This window comes from Bos taurus, chromosome X, assembly GCF_002263795.3.
Source record: "Bos taurus isolate L1 Dominette 01449 registration number 42190680 breed Hereford chromosome X, ARS-UCD2.0, whole genome shotgun sequence".
NCBI classification, from domain to species: domain Eukaryota; kingdom Metazoa; phylum Chordata; class Mammalia; order Artiodactyla; family Bovidae; genus Bos; species Bos taurus.
Genome location: NC_037357.1, coordinates 88,044,862 through 88,070,651, shown reverse-complemented (window position 1 = coordinate 88,070,651; position 25,790 = coordinate 88,044,862). Strand labels below are relative to the sequence as shown.

At 41.3% G+C, this 25,790-nt stretch overlaps 1 protein-coding gene and 1 non-coding gene across 2 annotated transcripts; one reads left to right on the top strand and one right to left on the bottom strand.

Moving 5' to 3' along the window:
- The first annotated feature begins 16,751 nt into the window (after positions 1-16,751).
- LOC132344348 (diacylglycerol kinase kappa-like) lies at positions 16,752-22,921 on the top strand. The gene is made up of 6 exons (XM_059883838.1): positions 16,752-17,424; positions 20,809-20,905; positions 21,175-21,282; positions 21,920-22,033; positions 22,381-22,515; positions 22,856-22,921. The coding sequence occupies exons 1-6, from the start codon at positions 17,282-17,284 to the stop codon at positions 22,919-22,921; spliced, it is 663 nt and encodes a 220-aa protein (XP_059739821.1). The 5' UTR covers positions 16,752-17,281.
- Positions 22,922-23,459: 538 nt separating this feature from the next.
- On the bottom strand, positions 23,460-23,531 carry TRNAC-ACA (transfer RNA cysteine (anticodon ACA)). Its single transcript has one exon. It is a non-coding gene; the product is annotated as a tRNA-Cys (tRNA).
- Between the last annotated feature and the right edge of the window lie 2,259 nt (positions 23,532-25,790).

The following is a 25,790-nucleotide window of genomic DNA, read 5'->3' as shown; positions in this document are numbered from 1 at the left end:
AGATGTAGTCAGTCATGTCTGACTCATTGCAACCCTATGGAATGTAGCCCACCAGGCTCCCCTGTCCGTGGGATTCTCCAGGCAAGAATACTGGAGTGGGTTGTCATGCCCTTCTCCAGGGAATCTTCCCAACCCAGGAATTGATCCTGGGTCCCCTGCATTGCAGGCAGACTCTTTGCCATTAAATCTGCAGATTGCTTTGGGTAGTATGGCCATCTTAAAAATATTTATTCTTCTAATCCAAGGGTATAAGGTATCTTTCCATTTCTTTAAACTGTCTTCAATTCCCTTAATCAATGTTTTTTCAGGTTTTAGATTATAGGCCTTTCACCTCCTTCGTTAAGTTTATTCTTAGTATTTTATTCTTCTGGTTGTGATTTCAAACAGGATGATTTTTTACTTTCTGTTTCTAAAATTTCCTTGTTAGTGTATAGAAATGCAATATATTTTATATAGTAGTCTTATATCCTACAACCTTATTGAATTCATTTATTAGCCCTAATATTTGGGTGCAGAGACTTTAGAATTTCCTATATAAATATAGTGTCATCCCTATATAAATATAGTGTCATCTGCAAATAGTGACAGTTTTACCTCTTCCCTTCTAATTTGGATGCTTTTTATTTCTTTTACTTCTCTGATTACTGTGGCTAGAACTTCCATTACTATGTTAAACAGAAGTAGTAAGACTGGGCATCCTTGTCTTGTTCCAGAATATAGTGAGAAGTTTTTCAGCTTTTCATTGCTGAGTATGATGTTGGTTATGAGTTTATCAATATGGCCTTAATTATGTTGAGATATGTTTCCTCTATACATACTATATGAGAATTTTTATCATGAATGTCAGTTCAGTTCAGTTCAGTCGCTCAGTCACATCCGACTCTTTGTGACCCCATGAACCGCAGCACGCCAGGCCTCCCTGTCCATCACCAACTCCCAGAGTCCACTCAAACCCATGCCCATTGAGTTGGTGATGCCATCCAACCATCTCATCCTCTGTTGTCTCCTTCTCCTCCTGCCCTTAATCTTTCCCAGCATCAGGGTCTTTTCCAATGAGTCAGCTCTTTGCATCAGGTGGCCAAAGTATTTGAGTTTCAGCTTCAACATCAGTCCCTCCAACGAACACCCGGGACTGATCTCCTTTAGGATAGACTGGTTGGATTTCCTTGCAGTCCAAGGGACTCTCAAGAGTCTTCTCCAACACCATAGTTCAAAAGCATCAATTCTTCTGTGCTCAGCTTTCTTTATAGTCCAACTCTCACATCCATACATGACCACTGGAAAAACCATAGCCTTGACTAGACGGACCTTTGTTGGCAAAGTAACGTCTCTGCTTTTTAATATGCTGTCTAGGTTGGTCATAACTTTCCTTCCAAGGAGTAAGCGTCTTTTAATTTCATGGCTGCAATCACCATTTGCAGTGATTTTGGAGCCCAGAAAAATAAAGTCAGTCACTGTTTCCACTGTTTCCCCATCTATTTGTCATGAAGTGATGAATGGATGTTGAAATTTTTCAAATGCTTTTTCTGCATCTATTGAGATGATCGTGTGACTTTTTTATCCTTCCTTTTGTTAATGTTGTGTATCAGGGGTCCCCACTCCCTGAGTCATGGACTGCTACTAGTCCATGGCCTGTTAGGAACCAGGCTGCAGAGCAGGAGGTGAGTGGCAGGTGAGCAAGCAAAGTTTCCTCTGCTGCATCCTATTTTTCCCCATTGCTCGCATTACTACCTGAACCATCCCCCACCCCTCCACACTACCTGCAGGTCTGTGGAAAAATTGTCTTCTGTGAAACTGATCACTGGTGCCAAAAAGTTTGGGGATTACTATTGTATATCACATTTATTGATTTGCAAATGTTAGTCCACCCTTTTGATCCTGGAATAAATCCAACTTGATCATGATGTATGATCCTTTTTATATATTGTTGGATTCAGTTTCCTAATATTTTGTTGAGGATTTTTGCCTCTATATTCATCAAAGATATTGGCCTATACACTATGGAGAACAGTATGGAGCTTCCTCAAAAAACTAAAAATAGAGCTACCATATGACCCTGCAATCACACTCCTGGGCATTTGTCCAGAGAAAAACATGATCCAAAAGGATACATGCACCCTAATGTTCATTGCAGCACTGTTTACAATAGCCAAGACATAGAAGCAACTGAAATGTCAATCGACAGAGGAATGGATAAAGAAGATGTGGTACATATATGCAATTTTAGAATATTACTCAACCATTGAAAAGAATAAAATAATGCCATTTGCAGCAACATGGATGGACCTAGACATTGTCAAACTGAGTGAAGTCAGTCAGACAGAGAAGGAGAAATATCATATGACATCCCTTATATATGGAATCTAAAAAGAAATTATACAAATGAACTTACTTACAAAACAGAAACAGACTCACAGCCTTAAAGAGTGAATTTATGGTTGCCAGGAGGAAGGATGAGGGGAAGGGATAGTTAGGGAGTTTGGGATGGACATATCCACACTGGTATATTTAAAATGGATAACCAACAAGGACCTAGTGGAACTCTGCTCAGTCTTATGTGGCAGAATTTGGAGAATGGATATATGTATATGTATGGCTGAGATCCTTTGCTGTTCACCTGAAACTATCACAACATTGTTTGTTAGTCAGCTATACCCCAATACAAAATAAAAATCTTTTTAAAAAATGTATATATTGGCCTATAATTTTCTCTTTTTTTGTAGTGGTTGTTTTTTGTTTTTGTTTTTGTTTTTGTTTTTTTGTCATATTTTGGTATCAGGATAAGGGTGACCTTCTAGAATAAATTTGGGAGTACTCCTCCCTCTTCAAGTTTTAGAACAATTTGACAGGGATAGTTATTAACTCTTGTCTATATCTTTGAAAAATGCAGAGACATTACTCTGCTGACAAAGGTCCATCTAGTCAAAGCTATGGTTTTTCCAGCAGTCATGTACGGACATGACAGTTGGACCATAAAGAAGGCTACACGCCAAAGAATTGATGCTTTTGAATTGAGGTGTTGGAGAAGACTTGAGAGTCCCTTGTACTGCAAGGAGATCAAACCAGTCAATCCTAAAGAAAATCAACCCTGAATATTTATTGGAAGGACTGATGCTGAAGCTCCAATACTTTAGCCACCTGATGCAAAGAGCCAACTCATTGAAAAAGACCCTCATGCTGGGAAAGATGGAAGGCAGGAGAAAAGGGGGACAACAGAGGATGAGATGGTTGGATGGCATCACCGACTCAATGGATATGAGTTTGAGCAAGCTCTGGGAGATGGTGAAGGACTGGGAAGCCTGGCATGCTACAGTCCATGGGGTTGCAAAGAGTCAGATATGACTGTGCGACTGAACAGCAACAAATATCTTTGTTAGAATTCTTTTCTGAAATCATCTGATCCTAGACTGTTCTTAGCTGGAAATTTTTATTATAAATTGAATTTTACTTGTAGTGATTACTCTGTTCAAATTGTTTCTTCTTGAATCAGTCTTACCAGGCTGTATTTTTCTAGAAATTTGTTCATTTCTTCTAGGTTGTCCAATTTGTTGGCATATAACATAGTATTCTCTTATGATTTTTTACATTTTTGTGGTATTAGCTGTTTTGTCTCCTCTTTCATTTTTATTTTATTTGGGTCCTCACTCTTTTTTCTTGGTGACCCTGGTGAAAAGTTTATCAATTTTATCATTTCAAAGAACCAGTTCTTGGTTTCATTGATCTTTTCTATTGTTTTTTATTTTTTTAATTCATTTATTTTAATTTGAGGCTAATTACAATATTGTGGTGGTTTTTGCCATACATTGACATGAAACTGCCACAGGTGTACGTGTGTCTCTTATTTTATTTATTTCTTCTCTGATCTTTATTTTTTTTCTTCCTTCTAATGTCTTTGGGTTTTATTCTTTTTCTAATGCTTTTAGGTGACAAGATGTTTTATGCAAGATTTTTCTTGTTTCTTGAGAAAGGCCTGTATTGGCACTAACTTCTCTATTAGAACTGCTTTTGTTGCATCTAATAGATTTTGGAAAATTGTGTTTCCATTTGCATTTGTCTTGAGGGACTTTCTGATTTCCTCTTTGATTTCATCCTGTCCCAATGGTTTTTAGTAGTGTGTTGTGTAGCCTCCATGTGTTTGTTCTTTTACCATTTTTCTTTTTGTAGTTGATTTCTAGTTTCATACTGTTTTGGTCATAAAAAAAATACTTGATATAATTTCTATCTTAAATTTGTTGAGACTTGTTCTGTGGCCCAGCATGTGATCTGTCCTGGAGGACATTCCATAAGCACTTGAGAAGAATGTATATTCTGTTATTTGGGGATGGAATGTCTTGTAAGACATCTATTAAGTCCAACTAGTCTATTGTGTCATTTAAGTTCACTGTTTTCTTATTATCTGTCTAGATGATATGTCTATAGATATCAGGGGAGTGTTAAAGTCTTCTACTAATATTGTATCATTGTCAAATTCTCCCTTTATGTCTGCTAGTATTTGCTTTATATATTTAGGGGCTCCTGTGTTAGGTACATGTATGTTAACAAGAGTAATAGCTTCTTTATATATTGATCCCTTTGTGATTACATAATGCACTCATCTTTTTTTTTTCTAATTTTATTTTTAAACTTTACATAATTGTATTAGTTTTGCCAAATATCAAAATGAATCCACCACAGGTATACATGTGTTCCCCATCCTGAACCCTCCTCCCTCCTCCCTCCCCATACCATCCCTCTGGGCCGTCCCAGTGCACCAGCCCCAAGCATCCAGCATCGTGCATTGAACCTGGACTGGCAACTCGTTTCCTACATGATATTTTACATGTTTCATTGCCATTCTCCCAAATCTTCCCACCCTCTCCCTCTCCCACAGAGTCCATAAGACTGTTCTATACATCAGTGTCTCTTTTGCTGTCTCGTACACTGGGTTATTGTTACCATCTTTCTAAATTCCATATATATGCGTTAGTATACTGTATTTATGTTTTTCCTTCTGGCTTACTTCACTCTGTATAATAGGCTCCAGTTTCATCCACCTCATTAGAACTGATTCAAATGTATTCTTTTTAATGGCTGAGTAATACTCCATTGTGTATATGTACCACAGCTTTCTTATCCATTCATCTGCTGATGGACATCTAGGTTGCTTCCATGTCCTGGCTATTATAAACAGTGCTGCGATGAACATTGGGGTACACGTGTCTCTTTCCCTTCTGGTTTCCTCAGTGTGTATGCCCAGCAGTGGGGTTGCTGGATCATAAGGCAGTTCTATTTCCAGTTTTTTAAGGAATCTCCACACTGTTCTCCATAGTGGCACTCGTCTTTTGTTATAGCCTTCATTTTAAAGTTTTTTTGTCCTATACAAATACTGCTACCCTCACTTTCTTGTCATTAACGATTTCAAGAAGTATCTTTTTCCATTCCTTCACTTTCATTCTGTATGTCTTTGGCCCTGAAGAGCTTCCCTTAAGCTCTTAGGCAGCATGTTAAAGGGTCTTGTTTTTTAATCCAATCAGTCACCCTTTGTCTTTTGGAATATTTAGTCTATTGACATTTAAAGTCATTTAAAGTAATTATTGATTGGTATGTACTTACTGGGCTTCCCAGGTAGCTCAGCTGTAAAGAATCTGCCTGCAATACAAGAGCTGCAGGAGCCACAGTTTCAATCCCTGTCTTGGGAAGATCCCCTGGAGGAGGGCATGGCAACCCATTCCAGTATTCTTGCCTGGAAAATCCTATGGACAGAGGAGCCTGGCCACAGTCCACGGGGTCACAAAGAATCGAACATGACTGAAGCACCTTAGTACAGCACAGCACCTGTACTTATTGTCATTCTATTACTTGTTTTCCAGTTGTTTTTATAGTTCTCTGTTTATTTCTTCTGTTTCTCCCACTGTGGTTTAATGATTTTCTTTAGTAGTATGCTTAGGTTCCTTTCTTTTTGGTTTTTGTATGTCTTTTGCAGGTTTCTGATTTGTGGTTAACGTGGGGTTCAAATATGTTGACTCATAATTATATCTATGTGATTTTAACTGATAGTCATTTAAGTTTAAACACATTCTAAAACATCTACATTTTAATTCCCTTCCCCAACATTTTGTATTTTTTAAAATCATATTTTGCATCTTTACATTTTTTCCTTCACTGTTTATTGTCTTTATAGTTGATTTTACAATTTTTCCTTCTTCGGGGGATCTTCCTGACCCAGGGTTCTAACTCATGTCTCCTGAGTTGGCAGGTGTATTCTTTACCACTGAGCTACCAAGGAAGCCCTTTTAATCTATGTGCTTGCTTATTTAGGTTATCTTAAATCCTTTCCTATTTTGGAGTTTGCCTTTCCTATAGATTCTTACTTCTTTTTCATTTGGAGTAGGACATTTCTTTTAGAGTAGGTTTAGTATTGCTCATTTATTTTGGTTTTTGCTAGTTTGAAGAGGTCTTTATCTCTCCTAAATAATAATCTTGCTGGGCAGAGTATCCTAGGTAGCAGGTTTTTCCTTTTCAGTATTTTGAATATTTCTTATCATACCCCTCTGGCCTGCAATATTTCTCTAAAGAAATCAGCTGATAGCCTTATGGGGGTTCACTTGTAACTGACTCTTAATTTTTCTCTTGCTGCCATTAGAATTTGTTTTGACATTTTAATTATATGTCTTGGTGTGGATCTGCTTGTGTTCATCTTATTTGGGAACTTCCATGCTTCTTATACCTGGATATCTGTTTCTTTTTTCAGGCTTGGGAAGTTTTCAGCCATAATTTCATTTAATACATTTTCAACCCCCTTCTCTCTCTCTTTTCCCCTTCTGCAATGCCTATAATGTGAAAAAGTCATATATATATGGACTACATATCAGGCAAGCAAGTTTTCATGGGCTCCTTCCAAGCAGAGTCCAGGCTTCCCTGCAGCCCTCCTATTAGTCCCACTGATGCTCCAACCAGCCAAGGGGGCTCATCTTCCCTTTGCTGAACCCCAAGGATGGAATGCCTGCTATAAATAGCTCCCTATCTCCATATACAAAAATCCACATATAAAAGTTCCTTTTAAGTGTCTGCTCTTGCCCCTCCCAGCACTGACACCCTCACCCAAGTAGAAAAGTGCTAGAGCAAGAGGGGCTAGTGTGGGTGTTCAGCAGGGGTGGGGGCATGGGCTGTGGTGGTCTGGCTGCCATCAGAGATCTTGTCTGCCTCTGATGCTTCAACTTTGCAACTGCCAGTAGTCGATGCCCCCTCCCTGCTCAGATGCCACTTAAGGTTTTACCCACCATAGTATCTTTTTTACTTATTTACTTTATTTACAATATTTCAGGTGTACAGCAAAGTTTTATACACACACACATTCTATTTTCAGATTCTTCTCCATTGTAGGTAGTTATACCATAGCAATATTAAAAAGCAGAGACATTACTTCGCCAACAAAGGTCCATCTAGTCAAGGCTATGGTTTTTCCAGTGGTCATGTATGGATGTGAGAGTTGGACTGTGAAGAAAGCTGAGCACTGAAGAATTGATGCTTTTGAACTGTGCTGTTGGAGAAGACTCTTGAGAGTCCCTTGGACTGAAAGGAGGTCCAACCAGTCCATCCTGGGGGAGATCAGTCCTGGGTGTTCATTGGAAGGACTGATGCTGAAGCTGAAACTCCAATACTTTGGCCACCTCATGCGAAGAGTTGACTCGTTGGAAAAGACTCTGATGCTGGGAGGGATTGGGGGCAGGAGGAGAAGGGGACGACAGAAGATGAGATGGCTAGATGGCATCACTGACTCGATGGACGTGAGTCTGAGTGAACTCTGGGAGTTGGTGATGGACATGGAGGCCTGGCGTGCTGTGGTTCATGGGGTCACAAAGAGTCGGACACGACTGAGCAACTGAACTGAACTGACACCATAGCATCTTACTGCAAAGTTTTTTCCTTGTTGTGGCAGCCCTTAGTCCTGTGTGGAGCTGCTTATGGTGCTGGAGCATTTGCTTGGCTCAGGCTGGGGCACACACCAGAGTGGTCAGAGGAAACAAGTCAGCCCTGGGTGGTTTCAACCCACCATTTCTGCACTGATTAGGGAGCTAGTAAGTGTTCATGGGCTCCTTCCAAGCAGAGTCCAGGCTTCCCTGTAGCCCTCCTATTAGTCCCACTGACCCTCCAACCAGCCAAGGGGGCTCGTCTCCCCTTTGCTGAACCCAGGGGATGGAATGCCTGATATGTAGCTCTCACTGCTCACTCCCCAGGGAGGGCATGTACCCATGTAGTCTCCCTTTTTCTACACATCCCCTCCTAGGGACACATCCCATCATGATCAATTCTCTTCCTTCCTATGTGATTCTGTGTGGATCTTTCTTATAGCCTTGGTTATATAGGAGTCTTTTTGCCAGTCTCCTGTTAGTTTTCAGTGATAATTGTTCCACATGTAGATGTATTTTTGATATATTCATGGGGGAAGCTGAGTTCCATATCCCCCTACTCTTCCTTCTTAATTTGAATCCCTCTGAGTCTAGGTTTCTTACAGTGTTCCTATTAGTCCCACTGGTTTTCTAACCCGCTTAGGGGACCTGTCTTCCTGGTGTCAAACTCCACGGATGTGGCGCCCAATATGTGGCTTGAACTGCTCACTCCCCAGGGAGGCTCTCTGCCTTTGTAATGCTCTTCATCTTCTGTGCCCCCCACCAAGGGCACAGGTCCCAACATGATTGCTACTCCTCCATTCCTACTGGATTCTGTATGGCTCTTTATTATAGCCTTGGTTGTACAAAAGTCTTTCTGCCAGTCTCCAATTCGTTTTCAGTGATACTTTCTCCACATTTAGACGTATTTTTCGTGTTCATGGGGGAAGTGAGTTCCATATCCTCCTAATCTGTCTTGATCTCTCCCCCAGGAAATTTGAACTTTTATCCTAAGAACAGTAAGAATTATAGAAGAACATTTTATTTTATTATGAAATTTTCAAACATATAGGAAATTTTGAATGGTAGATTCTACCATTAATATTTCACTATACTTTATCTCATATCTATCCATCTGTCTATTCTGCTATCTAATAGAAAGGTGTTAAGCAGAATATTTCCGTGGTATATGGAGAAACAATTGAAGGAATAAAGCATAGAGGCAAGGAAAAAAGATAGGCAGTGCTAAAATTGTATAGGCAAAAGATGATGGTGATTTGGGCTGCTGAAGTGGTAATAGGGCATATTTAAAACATATTCAAGTGATAGAATCATCAGATCTTGGTATATATCTCAATACAGAGGGTGATAGAGAAGGGTGAGTATAAGTTATAGTTAGGAGTGCAGACTCAAGAACCAGACTACCTGGAATCAAATCCTGGCTCTACCATTTAACAGCTCTCCTTTTCCTATGCCTCAGTTTTCTGTTCTGTGAAATGGGATAATAATCCTTATTTCATGCTGCTGCTAAGTCGCTTCAGTCATGTCCAACTCTGTGTGACCCCATAGACGGGAGCCCACCAGGCTCCCCCGTCCCTGGGATTCTCCAGGCAAGAATACTGGAGTGGGTTGCCATTTCCTTCTCCAATGCATGAAAGTGAAAAGTGAAAGTGAAGTCGCTCAGTCGTGTCCGACTCTTCGCGACCCCATGGACTGCAGCCTACCAGGCTCCTCCGTCCATGGGATTTTCCAGGCAAGAGTACTGGAGTGGGGTGCCATTGCCTTCTCCGCCTTATTTCATAGGACTGTTATAAAGGTTACCTGAAAATACACACCCACACACACACACACACATATATATGTATCTTAGAACAGAGCCTGGCACATAGCAAGTTCTATATAAGTGGATGCTGTTATTATTTTTCCCTGGAGAAAGAAATGGCAACCCACTGTAGTATTCTTGCCTGGAAGATTCCATGGGCAGAGGATCCTGGTGGGCTACAGTCCATGGGGTCACAAAGAGTTTGATATGATGGAACATGAGAATGATTATTATTTTTAATATTATATGTAAGAGATGACACTCTGGTTGGAAAGATATAGGTTCAAATCCCAGATCTATTATTTACTAGCTATGTGATATGAGATGGTTTTTTCATTTGAAACATAGAACAAACAGTACCCCTTCACATGAGTGTTTGAGTATTAATTTAAATGAGAGGAAATAATATACATCTCTTATTTTTAGAGTAAGCACAGATCTAAGATCATCTGTGGAGATTTTCAATGAGAATTCTTTTTAAGTGTATTATTTTCAAAGAAGCAGTTGTGTTGCTGGTAAAGCATCAGTAGGAAATAGTGAGGGGGTGGGGATGTGTTGCACACTGTGTCACAGTGCTAAGATTCCAGGGCTGAACACTCATTTTCTCCCTAGGCTGCTGCCATCCAACACTTAGAATCTGCATCCACTGAGTTAAACAAAATCCTGAAGGCCAAGTACCCAACAGAGACAATTATCGCAACCAGGTCAGTCTTCCTTTGCCTCTCAACCTTTTGGGGTGTTTTTTCTCATAGGCTGTTTCATCAGTCAGAGATGGTGCTCATTTTAATAGCTTGGGGGTTGAGGTCAAAGAAAGCATATGTTTACCTTCCCAAATCAAATTTCTTCTAATTCAAATCTCCTGAGTGGGAAGTTTATGAAAAATAAATTTTTAAAAAAGATGAGATTGGGGTGAGGGCTCCTGCTACTCCAAAATGACAAAATTGCAAGCCACAGATTTGGAAGAGGGGTTACAGAAAGGAAACACAACATTCCATTACCACTCAAGAGCATAGCATAGCTCCCTCCAGTAGGGATACCTTTTCCATCTAATACCTGGAAAATTCTCTGTGGTGCCTACTACTGCTGCTTTCTCATAGCTGAGCAACACATTCTCCTCTTCTACGTATGTGGGCCATTCATTCCTCCTGGGACTCTGGTGGAGTCCTTCCAAGTCTACCACATTCTTTTTTGAGAAACAGTCCCTACATGGGCCATAATACCAAAGTCATTATATTTCTACTAAATTAGCTGGGTCCTTGAACCATAGTTGATTTGACCCAGAATGAAATCCGGACCCAAGTTATACCAATTGAATTCTGTTTTCTGGAAATTTGGTATTTGGGCTAAGAAATGTTTGTTAAACTCTCTTAAGTACTGGCATATTTGCCCAAATGCACATGAAGAATCAGAATAAATAAAGAGAGGAGAGGGAGTTGGGAGAGAGGGACAAGGAGAGGGAGAAAGGAGAGATCAGAAAAGAGAGAGGGAGAAGGAAGAGGAGGAAGATGGAAACTAATGACATTATAAGACAGAAGGGCTCTGGACCTCATGTCCATGTCACATTGTGCCATCTATCTTATCTTTCCAGATTCCTGTGCTCAGCAGTGGAAGATTTTGTGGTTGATATTGTAAAGGCCTGGAGCCGGATAAAGCAGAACAATACAGCAATAGAGTCTGTCATTTTGAAAGTAAGTTTCCATCCTTTTGTCTTGTACTCTTTGTGGCAAGGGCCCCATTTTTTAATAAAAGCAAATGTCCCTCTCACTGGGAATCATTAAAGGGCAAGGAGAAGCAGCTGGTAAGCCTCCCTGATGGTGAAAATCCTCATTGAACTTCCACCTTTCACCAAATAAAGAGTGGCACTGTACATGCTTATCCATGTACCATGTACCTAAGCATCTGTTAAGCATCTGTACACACCTAGACACAAGCATATGCCAACATGTATGCACATGGCTGTATACTAGAACATTCTTGAAACTACATACGAATACATGCTAGAAATACACCCATGGTCACCTCTATGATAACAGTAACAATAATAGCTAATACTTCTATAGCACTTATTCTGTGCCAGGAACTGTTCTAAGCACTTATAATGTATTTACTTATTTAATCTTCACAACTTCTCAAGAATATAAAAGCACAACGAGATTAAGTTACTTGCCTCAGTTCACAAACTATTAAGTGATGGAGCTGGGAATCAGGCCATAATCATGCAGTACATCCCCAAACATACACACAGACAAAAGCAGACACCAGGCACCCATGCAGAGCCACATCCGTATCCATAGGAGCATGCCCATGAAAACACCAATCCAGAAACGTTTGTTTATCTTTCCTCAATCTTGCTATATTGCATATCATTTTACAGACCATTTGGACATGAGAAAGACTAGGCAACATACATTGGTGCCTGCAGCTGCTCAGAAACAAATGATGTCTCTTTAACCCCCTAACACTCTTTGGCTCCTATCACATCTACCCCAAATTTCTTTCCCTAAACTTTCATCTCCCCACATTTAGCTTCCTATGCTCAGTGTCCTGGCCAACTGTTACCCTTCTGCACTTCTCTCCATGCTATCTAACTATTCATTCTGTCCTTTCAAGCATGAATTTCTCACAACAATGCCCTGTCTGTCTCATTCCCTATATAGAGTGACTTAATGTACGACAAGCTCAGTGTCCTGATTGATATCCTTGCTGAGGATGCAGCAGTTGAGAAGAGTGCCAAAGCACATAAAGAAAGTGCCAAGGCAGATGGAAAGCCCTCCATCCCTCAAATAGACCACATAGCCAAGTGCAAGTTGGAGCTGGCTACAAAGGCCCAGAATCTCCAAAAGTCGTTGAAACTCATCATATTCCAAGTTGAACAAGGTAAAGGTTCCAGGGTTGTGCTGACTGAGGGAGGGGAAAGAGAAGGTTCCTGTGGATGGTTACTGATCTACCTCACTCTGGGTCTTCTATTTGACACCACTACCCAAACTTGACTAGATTCTGCATTCGTAAAGCATCAAAAAAGTCCTCAGACTGACTTTGAAAAGCCTCACTCCTGATAAGTTGCCCCTTTGGCACCTTCTACCTCACAGGGACTAAACTCTTGCTACTTATTTATTTTTGGAACTAACACTCATCCTAAACAATTACAGCTGCTTAGAGGCTTGGCTCAAAGTTCTGTCAGCTTCCACCTCCAGCCATGGAATTTTTTTCCACCTGCTCCTATCCCCTTCCAACCACTGAGCCTATGATGATTCTAGAAAGAAAACAGTGTTCATCTCTGCATGTCTTACACAGTATTCATCAGGCACAAGGGCCCTGAGAGTGGTCCTGGTAGCTCCGGCATTGATTGCCATTTCCCATAATTCATGACAACCTACAAGCTTCCAACTGAGTATGAAAGCTCTTTCAATCCCTCCAACTTCTTAATTTAACATTCTGGTTTCCATTTCTTCTCACAGTGCTTCTTTGAAAAACAGATCAGAAAATTATGTTAACACCAAGTGTGTTCTACCTAAGCTATTGGAATTGAGCAGTAGTTCGTGTAGCAAGGAAGTCCCTTTGGCTGGCCTTTAGCTTTTACCTATGGTACCTTCTCCTGCCTTGGTGCATGTAGGTACAACCTCAGCCAAGTTTCTAAGAAAAAAAAAGGAAATATCCCTTCTGCAGTGTGAAATAACCAAAGAGCCATTTTGCCTCTATTTCTGTAGGTAGTTTCCATGGGGGCTTCCCAGGTAGCGCTAATGGTAAATAACCCGCCTGCCAATGAAGGAGACACAAGAAATGTGGGTTCAACCCCTGGGTCAGGAAGATCCCTTGGAGAAGGGCATGGCAACCCACTCCAGGATTCTTGCCTGAAGAATCCCATGGACAGAGGAACCTGCCAGGCTACAGTTCATAGGGTCACAAAGAGTCAGACACGACTGAAGTGACTTAGCATGCACAGTTTCCAAGGAGCAGGGATCAGATCAATCTGATGTAGCCATAACACTGTCACGACTAGTACTCAGCCTGCTCCATTAATACATAAGTCAGGTTTAGAAGTATAGCTTGTGGCCATGGGACAGAGAAAGGCACCCCTGGGTAGGATAGGGATTGAACCTATAGGCTTTGGCATAAGCCAAGCACCTGAGCTATGTGATATTAATATATAGGTTGGTGAAAGGAAGGCAACTTCTCAAATATTCTGGGTATTGGTGAGACATTTGAGTGAAAGAAAGCCATGGTCCTAGAGGGTTAAGTTTAGAACAAAGGGCACATGAGTAAATGAATTGCAAATAGGATGAAAATGGAGTTAGAAGAGCAGAGGGTTTCCTATCCTGCTCCACCTACCCCTGGCCCCAAGCTTCTACTCATAACCACATTTACTGGGTGATGGGAAAAGAGTAACAAGCAAAACAGAGAAAGCTCAAGCATGGACATAAGGAAACGTGCCAATCCTATAGAAAAACTGAAAACATAAACAGCATCATGGAGCAGAGGTGGTGATCAAATGGGAGTCTCCGTTGTCTCCCCATACACTGACTGGTGTTAACAAAAGAGATGCTCAAGAAACGTGACCAATCCTCCTTTTCTCCTTTCCTCCCTCTGTCCCCTCCTCCTTCCTCCCCTTTCTTTCTTCCAACCCTCCTTCCCTCCTTCCTTCCATTTTTTTCTCTGTAGTTCTTGATGAGCAAAGCCGACAGACAATATCAGTTAAGAACTTCAGTTCAACTTTCTTCCTAGAAGATGATTCAGAAGATAATAACCAGATGAGCCCAAGACACCGTAAGGATCTTTCTCCTTTTATTCTATGCTTCATCTCTGTCTTCTAGTTCTCAGAGAATATATCTTTAGTATTTTCATGCATCTTCCTTTTGCCTTAATCCTATTCTGCCATGTGGCTCAGCTGGTAAAGAATCCACCTGCAATGCAGGAGACCTGGGTTTGATCCCTGGGTTGGAGAAGGGAAAGGCTACCCACTCCAGTATTCTGGCCTGGAGAATTCCATGGACTACAGTCCATGGGGTTGCAAAGAGTCAGACATGACTTATCAATGTTCGCTTTCACTTATTCTGCCATAGAGATCCCTCCTTCTCCTCCAGAAACCCCACACTATAAGGCCCCATGCCTATCTCGAGAAGTAATGGCCCCATTAGGTTCTTTGAAAAGGCCTGATGAAACCCAAGATTTGAAGCTGTTTCACTGCCAGCAAGCAGTCTTCCCAGCCTTATTATTCTCTCAGTGGAAGTCCCTGTCCATCCAAGATGATCCCTCTTTGGAATGAGAACCCTGAATATTATCTAAAAGAAAGTCATTGAGCTTGACTCTGTTCCAACAGAGAAAGTAGGGTGAAATAAAAGTAGGGGAAGGGCTTTCTTTTTTGTATCTGACACCAAGGTGCTATCTTTTGTGTCTAGGTTCTCGTCTTGGTACTCTGTCTTCTATATCTTCTCTCAAAAGTGAAGACCTAGAAAACCTCAATTTGGAGCACTTACATTTTACACCTGAAACTATGTAAGTATTTATAGACCTATTACCTTTCTATGGCTTCTTCCTTTCTCTGGTTGAGAGAGTAGAATAAGGATACCTAGAGTCAGATGCTGACTCACTAATTGTGTGACCTTACACAAATAGTTCAACCAAACCTCAGTTTCCTCACATATAATGTGGAGATAATTGTAGAACTTGTCACATAGGTTTGTTGTATTTATTGAGTTTATTTATCCAAAGTACTTACATTGGTCAGTCTTTGGCATCCATAGTTAGGTTTATATGTATTATAGTTATTATTATTATTATTATTATTATCACAACTTCATTTCATTTCAAAGGACCTGTTTTTCACTGTTGCCTTTGATAGTAAACAACTGAAGTTGCTAAGAAATAAGTGGGTATTTAGGGGACTAGGAAACAAATGTAAAGACATTTGTCTCAGTAACCCTACCTCTTTAGAATACTCCCAGTAGCCAAATTCCAACACCCTCACTGATTTTGAGTTCCATTAAGAAGATTGGTGATATCAGTCAAAGATACCCCAATATCTGGACTATAGTCAAGGGAGGCAAATCTTACATGAAAGATGTAGTCAGTTTAGTAGTGAATTATAAAAAATCTGTGATTAAGTAGCTAAACTACCTATTTTTAGTTTCTGGAAAGACAGCTAGCAATTATATGTTTTCTACAGCTTCCCCCCATTTTCAACTCCCACTTCCCTCCACTTTGCCACTGGCTTAAGTTCATATCTGAGACCTCAGTGAACTTATCACTTATACTTTGATCAATGGTGTGCTGAAAAATATTTAACAACCAGCTTCCAGAGGTGGGTGGCAGGTGGGAAGCCCTGATTTATTCCTGTTATATACCTTCCCATTATGGCCTATTTCAAGCTACTGATACAATGTCATTGATTGCAGAGTTGAGAATTATAGGCATAACCAGCTTACATAAGCTAATATGAACTGCCTCCAGCACACCACTGGTTTTAATGGATGGATGCAAAAGAATCAAATAAACTGCGTGTTTTGTTTGTTTGTTTTTGTTCTACATATATCTACCTTCTTTTATAAGGTTTTCCCCCCTCAAATCTGTGGTCACTTTGCCCTTGGATGTAAAAGTGCTAAAAGGAGTTCAGAAATCTCTAAAAACAGTAATACAGAGTTTCCTCTCATCATACATTTTAATATGCACTGTTTATAATAGCCAGGACATGGAAGCAACCTAGATGTCCATCAGCAGATGAATGGATAAGAAAGCTGTGGTACATATACACAATGGAGTATTACTCAGCCATTAAAAAGAATACATTTGAGTCAGTTCTAATGAGGTGGATGAAACTGGAGCCTATTATACAGAGTGAAGTAAGCCAGAAAGAAAAACACCAATACAGTATACTAATGCATGTATATGGAATTTAGAAAGATGGTAACAATAACCCTGTATATGAGACAGCAAAAGAGACACAGATGTATAGAACAGTCTTTTGGACTCTGTGGGAGAGGAAGAGGGAGTAGGTAGGGTGATTTGGGAGAATGGCATTGAAACATGTATAATATCATATAAGAAATGAATCGTCAGTCCAGGTTTGATGCAGGATACAGGATGCTTGGGGCTGGTGCACTGGGATAACCCAGAGGGATGGTACGGGGAGGGAGGTGGGAGGAGGGTTCAGGATGGGGAACACGTGTACACCCGTGGCAGATTCATGATGATGTATGGCAAAACCAATATAATATTGTAAAGTAATTAGCCTCCAATTAAAATAAATAAATTTAAAATTTAAAAAAATAGGAGATACTTGAGGGTTCTTTTTGGGAATAAGTCAGTGACTCTTATTTCCCTCTAGTTTATGTGGAGAAAATATTGGCCACTCATATCTGACAGTCTCCAAAGACTACTTCTTCATTATGAGTCTCAATCCCACTGAATCCTCCCAGCTGGCTGGGTATCCTCTCTTACAGCTAATAAGCTACTTGTTAACAAAATAGGATATCTGCATGTGCCTCTCAAGAATATTAAGCCTTGTATCCAATGTAGAACAGGCCTTCGCTCATTGGTTTTGAACATTCAGATAAAGTCTGCAGCCCAGTGATAATAGCACTTCTTTCCTATACCAATGTCTACTCTTTTCTTCCCTTTGGCTAATTTCAGACGCTTCAAAGAAAAGCGTGTCATGAACAACTATTTTGGAATTGGACTAGATGCTAAAATTTCTCTGGAATTCAACACCAGAAGAGATGAACACCCAGGACAATACAAGTAAGGAAAAGAAACTTCCCTGCCCACATGCAAACACACAATCACAATACACACATGTACTCCTGCATCCCCCACATCACAAACAACAACAGAACTCTTTTGAAAAGTAAAGAGTCCGTCATTTGAAAGTAAAACATTAGTCCGAAGCTTAGCCTAATAAGATAGCTTGCCCCAAATGTTGACCAAATCTGTGATGACTGCACTGGTATTCTGAACTTGGAGCCATCTTCATGGTCTTGACCTGTGGACTGCTGTGTAAATACAGCTAACTGTGTTACTGTTAGTGAAAACAGATTGCATTGACTTGATTCAGCCAGTTCTCTATCTTTGTTCTGTCTCTGAGAATTTGACAAGGTCCTAGTAGTAGTTTCAGGTCTGCTTTTGCTTGGCAAGGCTGCAAAGTACCAAAGATCACTCTACTAGTTCTTAGGGTTCCTAACCTGGTTCCCCTGGACCTACTGATTTTACCCCATTCAGGGCTGGCCTGCTTGGCACCTTCCAGTACTTTTGTACTGTAGATATACCCTAAGGCAGCCTCAGAGTTCTTCTGGTAGATTGAAATTATGAAGAAAAATAAGCACCTCCTCCATCCACCATCATCACTCCTGCCACCTGCCACCAGAAGATCTTTCTCACAACAGGTCTGCACTGAGAAACAAGTACTTTATCAGATAAGCATTTTGAAAATATTGTTTCCCAGTTGCTTGTCTTTTTTGTTGTTATTGCTTGTCTTTTCATTTAATGGTATCTTATGATATACAAAAGTTTTGAATTTTGATGAGTTCCTATTAATCGATTTATTTTTTTTACGGACCATGATTTTGATGCTGTATCTAAGAAATCTTTGCCTAACCCAAGGTCTTAAAAATTTGCTCTGTTTTCTTCCAAAATTATTGTTTTTTTCTCTTACCTTTAAGTCTGTGACCTGCTTCAAGTTAATTTTTATGTGTGGTGTTAGGTAAGAACCTAGTTCATCTTTTTGCACATGGATATCCAATTACCACAACACCATTTTTAAAAACTACCCTTTGAATTGTATTTCCCCCAACAAATTGTGTTGGCACCTTTGTCAAAAATTGCTTGACCCTAAATATAAAGGTTTTTTCCCTAGATTCTCATGTATGTTCCACTGATCTATGTATCTATCCTATGCAAGCACCACACTGTCTTGATAACTGTAGCTTTATAGTAAGTTTGGAAATTGGGAGATGAAAGTCCTCCAACTTTGTTCTTTTTTAAGAATGGTCTTAGTTGTTCTAGGTATTTTGCATTTCCGTATAACTAAGCTCTGATTTTTAATAGATGAGGAAACTAAAGTGTCCAGAGAACTTATGGTTTAAAGCAGAGTGCAAATAATATTGTGCTAGCCTTGTTACATTTCAAAACCCATGCCTTGTGGTGGCTCATTTCTGTGACTCTACTTTGAAAGTTCAGAGTAGATTCTATCCAGCCTTTCTAGGGATTGTGAGTATCCTGCCTGCTTTTATCAGAGACTCTACAGTGAGCAGGACCTTGTTCTTCCCACCTCCACCACAAGTCTCCTGATATCCTTACCTGTCCCATATTCTCTCCACTGGGCCCTCCTCTACAGTCTGTCTAGTAAGCTTAGCTCTATTCTATAGCACTGAATTAAGTGTTTAGCCTTTGACTGTATGGATCACAACAAACTGGAAAATTCTTAAAGAGATGGGAATACCAGACCACCTGACCTGCCTCCTGAGAAATCTATATGCAGGTCAAGAAGCAACAGTTAGAACTGGACATGGAACAACAGGGTGGTTCCAAATCAGAAAAGGAGTACGTCAAGGCTGTATATTGTCACCCTGCTTATTTAACTTATATGCAGAGTATATCATGCAAAATGCTGGGCTGGATGAAACACAAGCTGGAATCAAGATTGCCAGGAGAATATCAATAACCTCAGATAGACAGATGACACCATCCTTATGGGAGAAAGTGAAGAAGAACTAAAGAGCCTCTTGATGAATGTGAAAGAAGAGAGTGAAAAAGCTGGCTTAAAACTCAACATTTAGAAAACATGGCATCCAGTCCCATCACTTCATGGCAAATAGATGAGGAAGCAATGGAAACAGTGTCAGACTTTATTTTCTTGGGCTCCAAAATCACTGCAGATGGTGACTGCAGCCATGAAATTAAAAGACTCTTGCTCCTTGGAAGAAAATCTATGACAAACCTAGACAGCATATTAAAAAACAGAGACATTACTTCGCCAACAAAGGTCCATCTAGTCAAAGGTATGGTTTTTCCAGTACTCATGTATGGATGTGAGAGTTGGGCTATAAAGAAAGTTGAGTGCCAAAGAATTGATGCTTTTGAACTGTGGTATTGGAGAAGACTCTTGAGAATCCCTTGGACTGCAAGGAGATCCAACCAGTCCATCCTAAAGGAAATCAGTCCTGAATATTCATTGGAAGGAATGATGCTAAAAGCTGAAACTCCAATACTTTGGCCACCTGATGTAAAGAACTGACTCATTTGAAAAGACCCTGATGCTGGGAAAGATTGAAGGCAGAAGAAGAAGGGGATGAGATGGTTGGATATAGCATCACCGACTCGATGGACATGAGTTTGAGTAAGCCCCAGGATTTGGTGATGGATATGGAAGCCTGGCGTGTTGCAGTCCATGGGTTCTCAAAGAGTCAGACACGACTGAGCAACTGAACTGAACTGAAGTCTTTGAGATACAGGTCTTACAAAATCCCTCCACTTTGCCAGAAAAGTTATGCTTCAAAGAAACTTCAGTCTGTCACATATTTCAAATGAAATTGATTCCAAGAGGGTAAAATCTTGATCTCCCAGAGTGGCACTTGCTGGTATGTACCAGCCAGTTGGGCTTCCTAGGTGATGCAAGTGGTAAAGAAACCAATGCAGGAGACATAAGAGAAGCAGGCTCGATCCCAGGGTCAGGAAGATCCCCTGGAGGAGGGCATGGTAACCCACTCAAGTATTTTTGCCTGGAGAACCTCATGGACAGAGGAAGTTGGTGGGCTACTGTTCAAAGGATTGCAAAGAGTCGAAACAACTGAAGTGACTTAACACGTACAAGCCAGTTATGCTCACAGCTTTTTATGAGCTTTATTTTAAAATATAGCCTATCTCTTGCAAAACTGAACCAATATCAACAGCAAGTGACAAATCAATGGGACGCTGAAGTCTCAAGGACACCCAGGAACCCATTACAGCTGGTGTATGAATAAGGATTCCAGTTACACTATCCTAGCATTCCCTCTTGTGTCACGTTACCATGACTCCTCCCTATAACAAGGCACTTGAGGAATAAGATGGTATCTCGTCTTACTTTTCTTCATCTGTTTACCTTTATTCACCCTCTGACTATCTTTCTCTACCTTTATCTCCCTGTAGTAGCCGCTTTAAGAACAAGATGTGGTATGGCCTTCTGGGAAGCAAGGAACTCTTTCAGCGCTCTTACAGGAAACTGGAAGAACGAGTGCACCTGGAGGTCAGTAGAAAAAGAGGATGATCCTTCCTGGGCATCAAGAAAGGAAATATCATGACCTTGGGAATCAACTTCCCTCTATATCCTTAGTTCTTCTCAAGCTTTAACTCTAATCCTCACTCATGGGAGTAAAGCATGAAGATAGGTTTCCATTTTATGGATAAGAAAATGATAGCATGACAAGAAGACAGAGCCCTTCCCCCATGTCTGTAAATATGCCTTCACACTGGTATCTGAAGAGCCAGCCAATAAGGGCTACTCTTTTCTTTCAGTGTGATGGAGAGGCCATCTCCTTGCCAAATCTGCAAGGCATTGTAGTGCTCAACATTACCAGCTATGCCGGAGGCGTCAACTTTTGGGGAAGCAGCACGGCAACCACAGTGAGTATGGAACAGGGAATGGGGAGGGAGAAAAATCTTGACCCCTCTAAAGTCTATCAGAAAGGAGAGCTGAACTGACTGGAGTGTGGGGGAAAAGGAGGCAGGCTGGGGACCATTATTAGCAGCTGTATGATGAGTATTTTTAAGGCAATTACCACCCCATAGCACAAGAATCAACCAAAAACCTGAGGATCAGATCAATTCTTCCGTGTTGCATGGACTTTGAATTTTCCATTTCTCAAGCCTGACAGATCCTTGAAAGGTTGACTACATTATGATCTTTTCTCTACGGAGGTCTATCAATAAAATCTCCTGAGAAATTGGTCATGAATCCTTTCCTCTGAGCTCACCCAAGAAGGCCATGAGACCAGTGGCTTTGGGGATTTATGATGCTATATTGGACAGGGAGGGAACCAGCTAAGAGTTGTGATCTCAAAAGGAGCTGAGTTTAGGTCTCAGTGCCTTTCTCCCAAGTTGGCTTCCTGACCTCATCCTTCCCCTTTTCATAATGTAGTAGTTTCTCCACTCTTCATGAGCTAGAAAAAATTATTTTACTATGAGCTTTCAAAGCATACCTGCTTGTGACAAAGTATGGTTCTTCAAGAGTGAGATATGTGACACAGTTCTTTTTCTTCAGGAATATGAGGCTCCTGCGATAGATGACGGGAAGCTAGAGGTAGTGGCAATCTTTGGTTCTGTACAGATGGCAATGTCTCGTATCATCAACCTGTATCATCATCGCATCGCCCAGGTAGGCACACGCTGGGTGGGCACCAGAAAGGGTCTGAGCTCTGTGGCTACAACATAGGATGTGGGGTGCTCCCAGGAATTAACCAGGTATAAGAATGGCAGAGTGGAGGGAGTAGGGTATCTGGTAGGCAGCAAGGTGCTGGCTGAGGTTAGAAATAGAGGTGGTAGGAACCAAAGGAGCAAAAAGTCTATAGCAAACATATGTTTCCTCCCTGGGATAGTCTGATTCACAATTTTGCTGATCCTGTTCAGATACACATTTAGGCTGTGACTGTGAGATTATCAGATTAGTCTATAGTCATTGCCTGATTTTTCTTCCCCATTCTCCCTCCTTCTCTTCTCTGGCAGTGCCGTGAGGTGATGATAACTATCAATGGTGAAGAAGGTGTCCCAGTACAGGTGGATGGAGAGGCCTGGGTTCAGAGGCCAGGCCTTATCAAGATTAGATACAAGAACACCGCTCAGATGTTGACCAGAGATCGGGTAAGAAAGGAAGGCTCGTCTTGGGCTCCTCCATTGTCTCATCTACAGCTATCACTTGAGTACTGAATGCTTCCAGTCAGGCAGAATTTCTCAAAGGGAGGTCTGCATGACATCTCAGAATCACCTTGGGTGCCTGTTAGAGATGCTCATTCCTAGGCCCCACAAGGTCCCACTGCATCAGAATGGGGAAGGGTATTTCCTGGGAACTTGCATTTGCAGACAAGCTCTCTGAGATACTCTCGTACGTAGAGACACTTGCAAAGCACTGTCCAAGAGAGTGAGACAAGGAGCTGCCTCCTGTGGTTTTCAACAAAGTTGTCCTCATTCTTACAATGCACAGAGAGCTAAAGACCTCAGTGGTTATGGAGAAATCTGCTCCCTCAACAAGAGATTCTTCATTGAATAGGATCTTTAGGTTCCAAATGGTATGGACCTAACAGAAGCAGAAGATATTAAGAAGAGGTGGCAAGAATACACATAACTGTACAAAAAACATCTTCATGACGAAGATAATCATGATGGTGTGATCACTCACCTAGAGCCAGACATCCTGGAATGTGAAGTCAAGTGGGCCTCAGAAAGCATCACTACGAACAAAGCTAGTGGAGGTGATGGAATTCTAGTTGAGCTATTTCAAATCTTGAAAGATGATGCTATGAAAGTGCTGCACTCAATATGCTAGCACATTTGGAAAACTCAGCAGTGGCCACAGGACTGGAAAAGGTCAGTTTTCATTCCAATCCCAAAGAAAGGCAATGCAAAAGAATGCTCAAACTGCCGCACAATTGCACTCATCTCACACGCTAGTAAGTGAAAGTGAAGTCGCTCAGTTGTGTCCAACTCTTTGCGACCCCTTGGACTTGTAGCCCACCAGGCTCCTCCATCCATGGGGTTTTCCAGGCAAGAATACTGGAGTGGGTTGCCATTTCCTTCTCCAAGAGATCTTCCCAACCCAGGGATTGAACCCGGGTCTCCTGCATTGTAGGCAGACGCTTTACCGTCTGAGCCACCAGGGAAGCCCACACGCTAGTAAAGTAATGCTCAAAATTCTCCAAGCCAGGCTTCAGCAGTATGTGAACCGTGAACTTCCAGATGTTCAAGCTGGTTTTAGCAAAGGCAGAGGAACCAGAGATCAAATTGACAACATCCAATGGATTATCAAAAAAGCAAGAGAGTTCCAGAAAAACATCTATTTGTGCTTTATTGACTATGCCAAAGCCTTTGACTGTGTGGATCACAATAAAATGTGGAAAATTCTGAAAGAGATGGGAATACCAAACTACCTGACCTGCCTCTTGAGAAACCTATATGCAGGTCAGGAAGCAACAGTTAGGACTGGACATGGAACAACAGACTGGTTCCAAATAGGAAAAGGAGTACATCAGGCTGTATACTGTCACCCTGCTTATTTAACTTATATGCAGAGTACATCATGAAAAAACGCTGGACTGGAAGAAGCACAAGCTAGAATCAAAATTGCTGGGAGAAAAATCAATAACCTCAGATATGCAGATGACACCATTCTTATGGCAGAAAATGAAAAGGAACTAAAAAGCCTCTTGATGAAAGTGAAAGAGGAGAGTGAAAAAGTTGGCTTAAAGCTCAACATTCAGAAAACGAAGATCATGGCATCCCATGATCTTCATGGGAAATAGATGGGGAAACAGTGGAAACAGTGTCAGACTTTATTTTTTAGGCTCCAAAATGACTGCAGATGGTGACTGCAGCCGTGAAATTAAAAGACGCTTACTCCTTGGAAGGAAAGTTATGACCAACCTAGATAGCATATTAAAAAGGAGAGACATTACTTTGCCACCAAAGGTCTGTCTAGTCAAGGTTATGGTTTTTCCAGTAGTCATGTATGGATGTGAGAGTTGGACTGTGAAGAAAGCTGAGTGCCCAAGAATTGATGGTTTTCAATTATGGTGTTGGAGAAGACTCTTGAGAGTCCCTTGGACTGCAAGGAGATCCAACCAGTCCATTCTAAAGGAGATCAGTCCTGGGTGTTCTTTGGAAGGAATGACGCTAAAGCTGAAACTCCAGTACTTTGGCCACCTCATGCGAAGAGTTGACTCATTGGAAAAGACTCTGATGCTGGGAGGGATTGGGGGCAGGAGGAGAAGGGGACAACAGAGGATGAGATGGCTGGATGGCATCACTGACTTGATGGACGTGAGTTTGAGTCGGACACAACTGAGCGACTGAACTGAACTGATAAGGCATCTTAAAGGGCTTCCCTGATAGCTCAGTTGGTAAAGAATCCGCCTGCAATGAGGGAGACCTGAGTTCAATCCCTGGGTTGGGAAGATCCCCTGAAGAAGGAAACGGCTACCCACTCCAGTATTCTGGCCTGGAGAATTCCATGGACTGTATAGTCCATGGGGTTGCAAAGATTTGGACACAACAGAGTGACTTTCACTTTCACGGCATCTTAAAATACTGCATTCACAAATATCACCCACCTCAGCTAAACCATCTAAAGCTAAAAAGGAGCCATTGTTGATCAGTGTTCAGTGATTACAGGCTTTCTTACACTGTGGCCTATGCACAGTCCATAGACACAGCACTAGTGAAGGGATGGGATGTCTAGTTTATAAACTACCTGCTTTGTGTTGGGCACTTTACATATATTCTCTCAAATAGATCCTGTCAACAATCTATGAGGTTCAGTTCAGTCACTCAGTCATGTCCGACTCTTTGCAACCCCATGAACCGCAGCATGCCAGGCCTCCCTGTCCATCACCAACTCCCGGAGTTTACCCAAACTCATGTCCATTGAGTCGGTGATGCCATCCAACCATCTCATCCTCTATCGTCCCCTTGACCTCCTGCCCTCAATGTTTCCCAGCATCAGGGTCTTTTCAAATGAGTCAGCTCTTCGCATCAGGTGGCCAAAGCACTGGAGTTTCAACATCAGTCTTTCCAATAAAAACCCAGGACTGATCTCCTGTATGATGGACTGGTTGGATCTCCTTGCAGTCCAAGGGACTCTCAAGAGTCTTCTCCAACACCACAGTACAAAAGCATCAATTCTTCAGTACTCAGCTTTCTTTATGGTCCAACTCTCACATCCATACATGACTACTGGAAAAACCATAGCCTTGACTAGATGGACCTTTGTTGACAAAGTAATGTCTCTGATTTTTAATATGCTGTCTAGGTTGATCATAACTTTCCTTCCAAGGAGTAAGTGTCTTTTAATTTCATGACTGCAATCACCATCTGTAGTGATTTTGTAGCCCCAAAAAATAAAGTCTGACACTCTTTCCACTGTT

Excerpts from the sequence above, each read along its gene's own strand:
- LOC132344348 (XM_059883838.1), top strand. The coding sequence starts at position 17,282 with ATGTCTACTCTTTTCTTCCCTTTGGCTAATTTCAGACGCTTCAAAGAA. Across the intron at positions 17,425-20,808 it reads GAACACCCAGGACAATACAA|TAGCCGCTTTAAGAACAAGA; the intron begins GTAAGGAAAAGA and ends ATCTCCCTGTAG. Across the intron at positions 22,034-22,380 it reads ATCATCATCGCATCGCCCAG|TGCCGTGAGGTGATGATAAC; the intron begins GTAGGCACACGC and ends CTTCTCTGGCAG.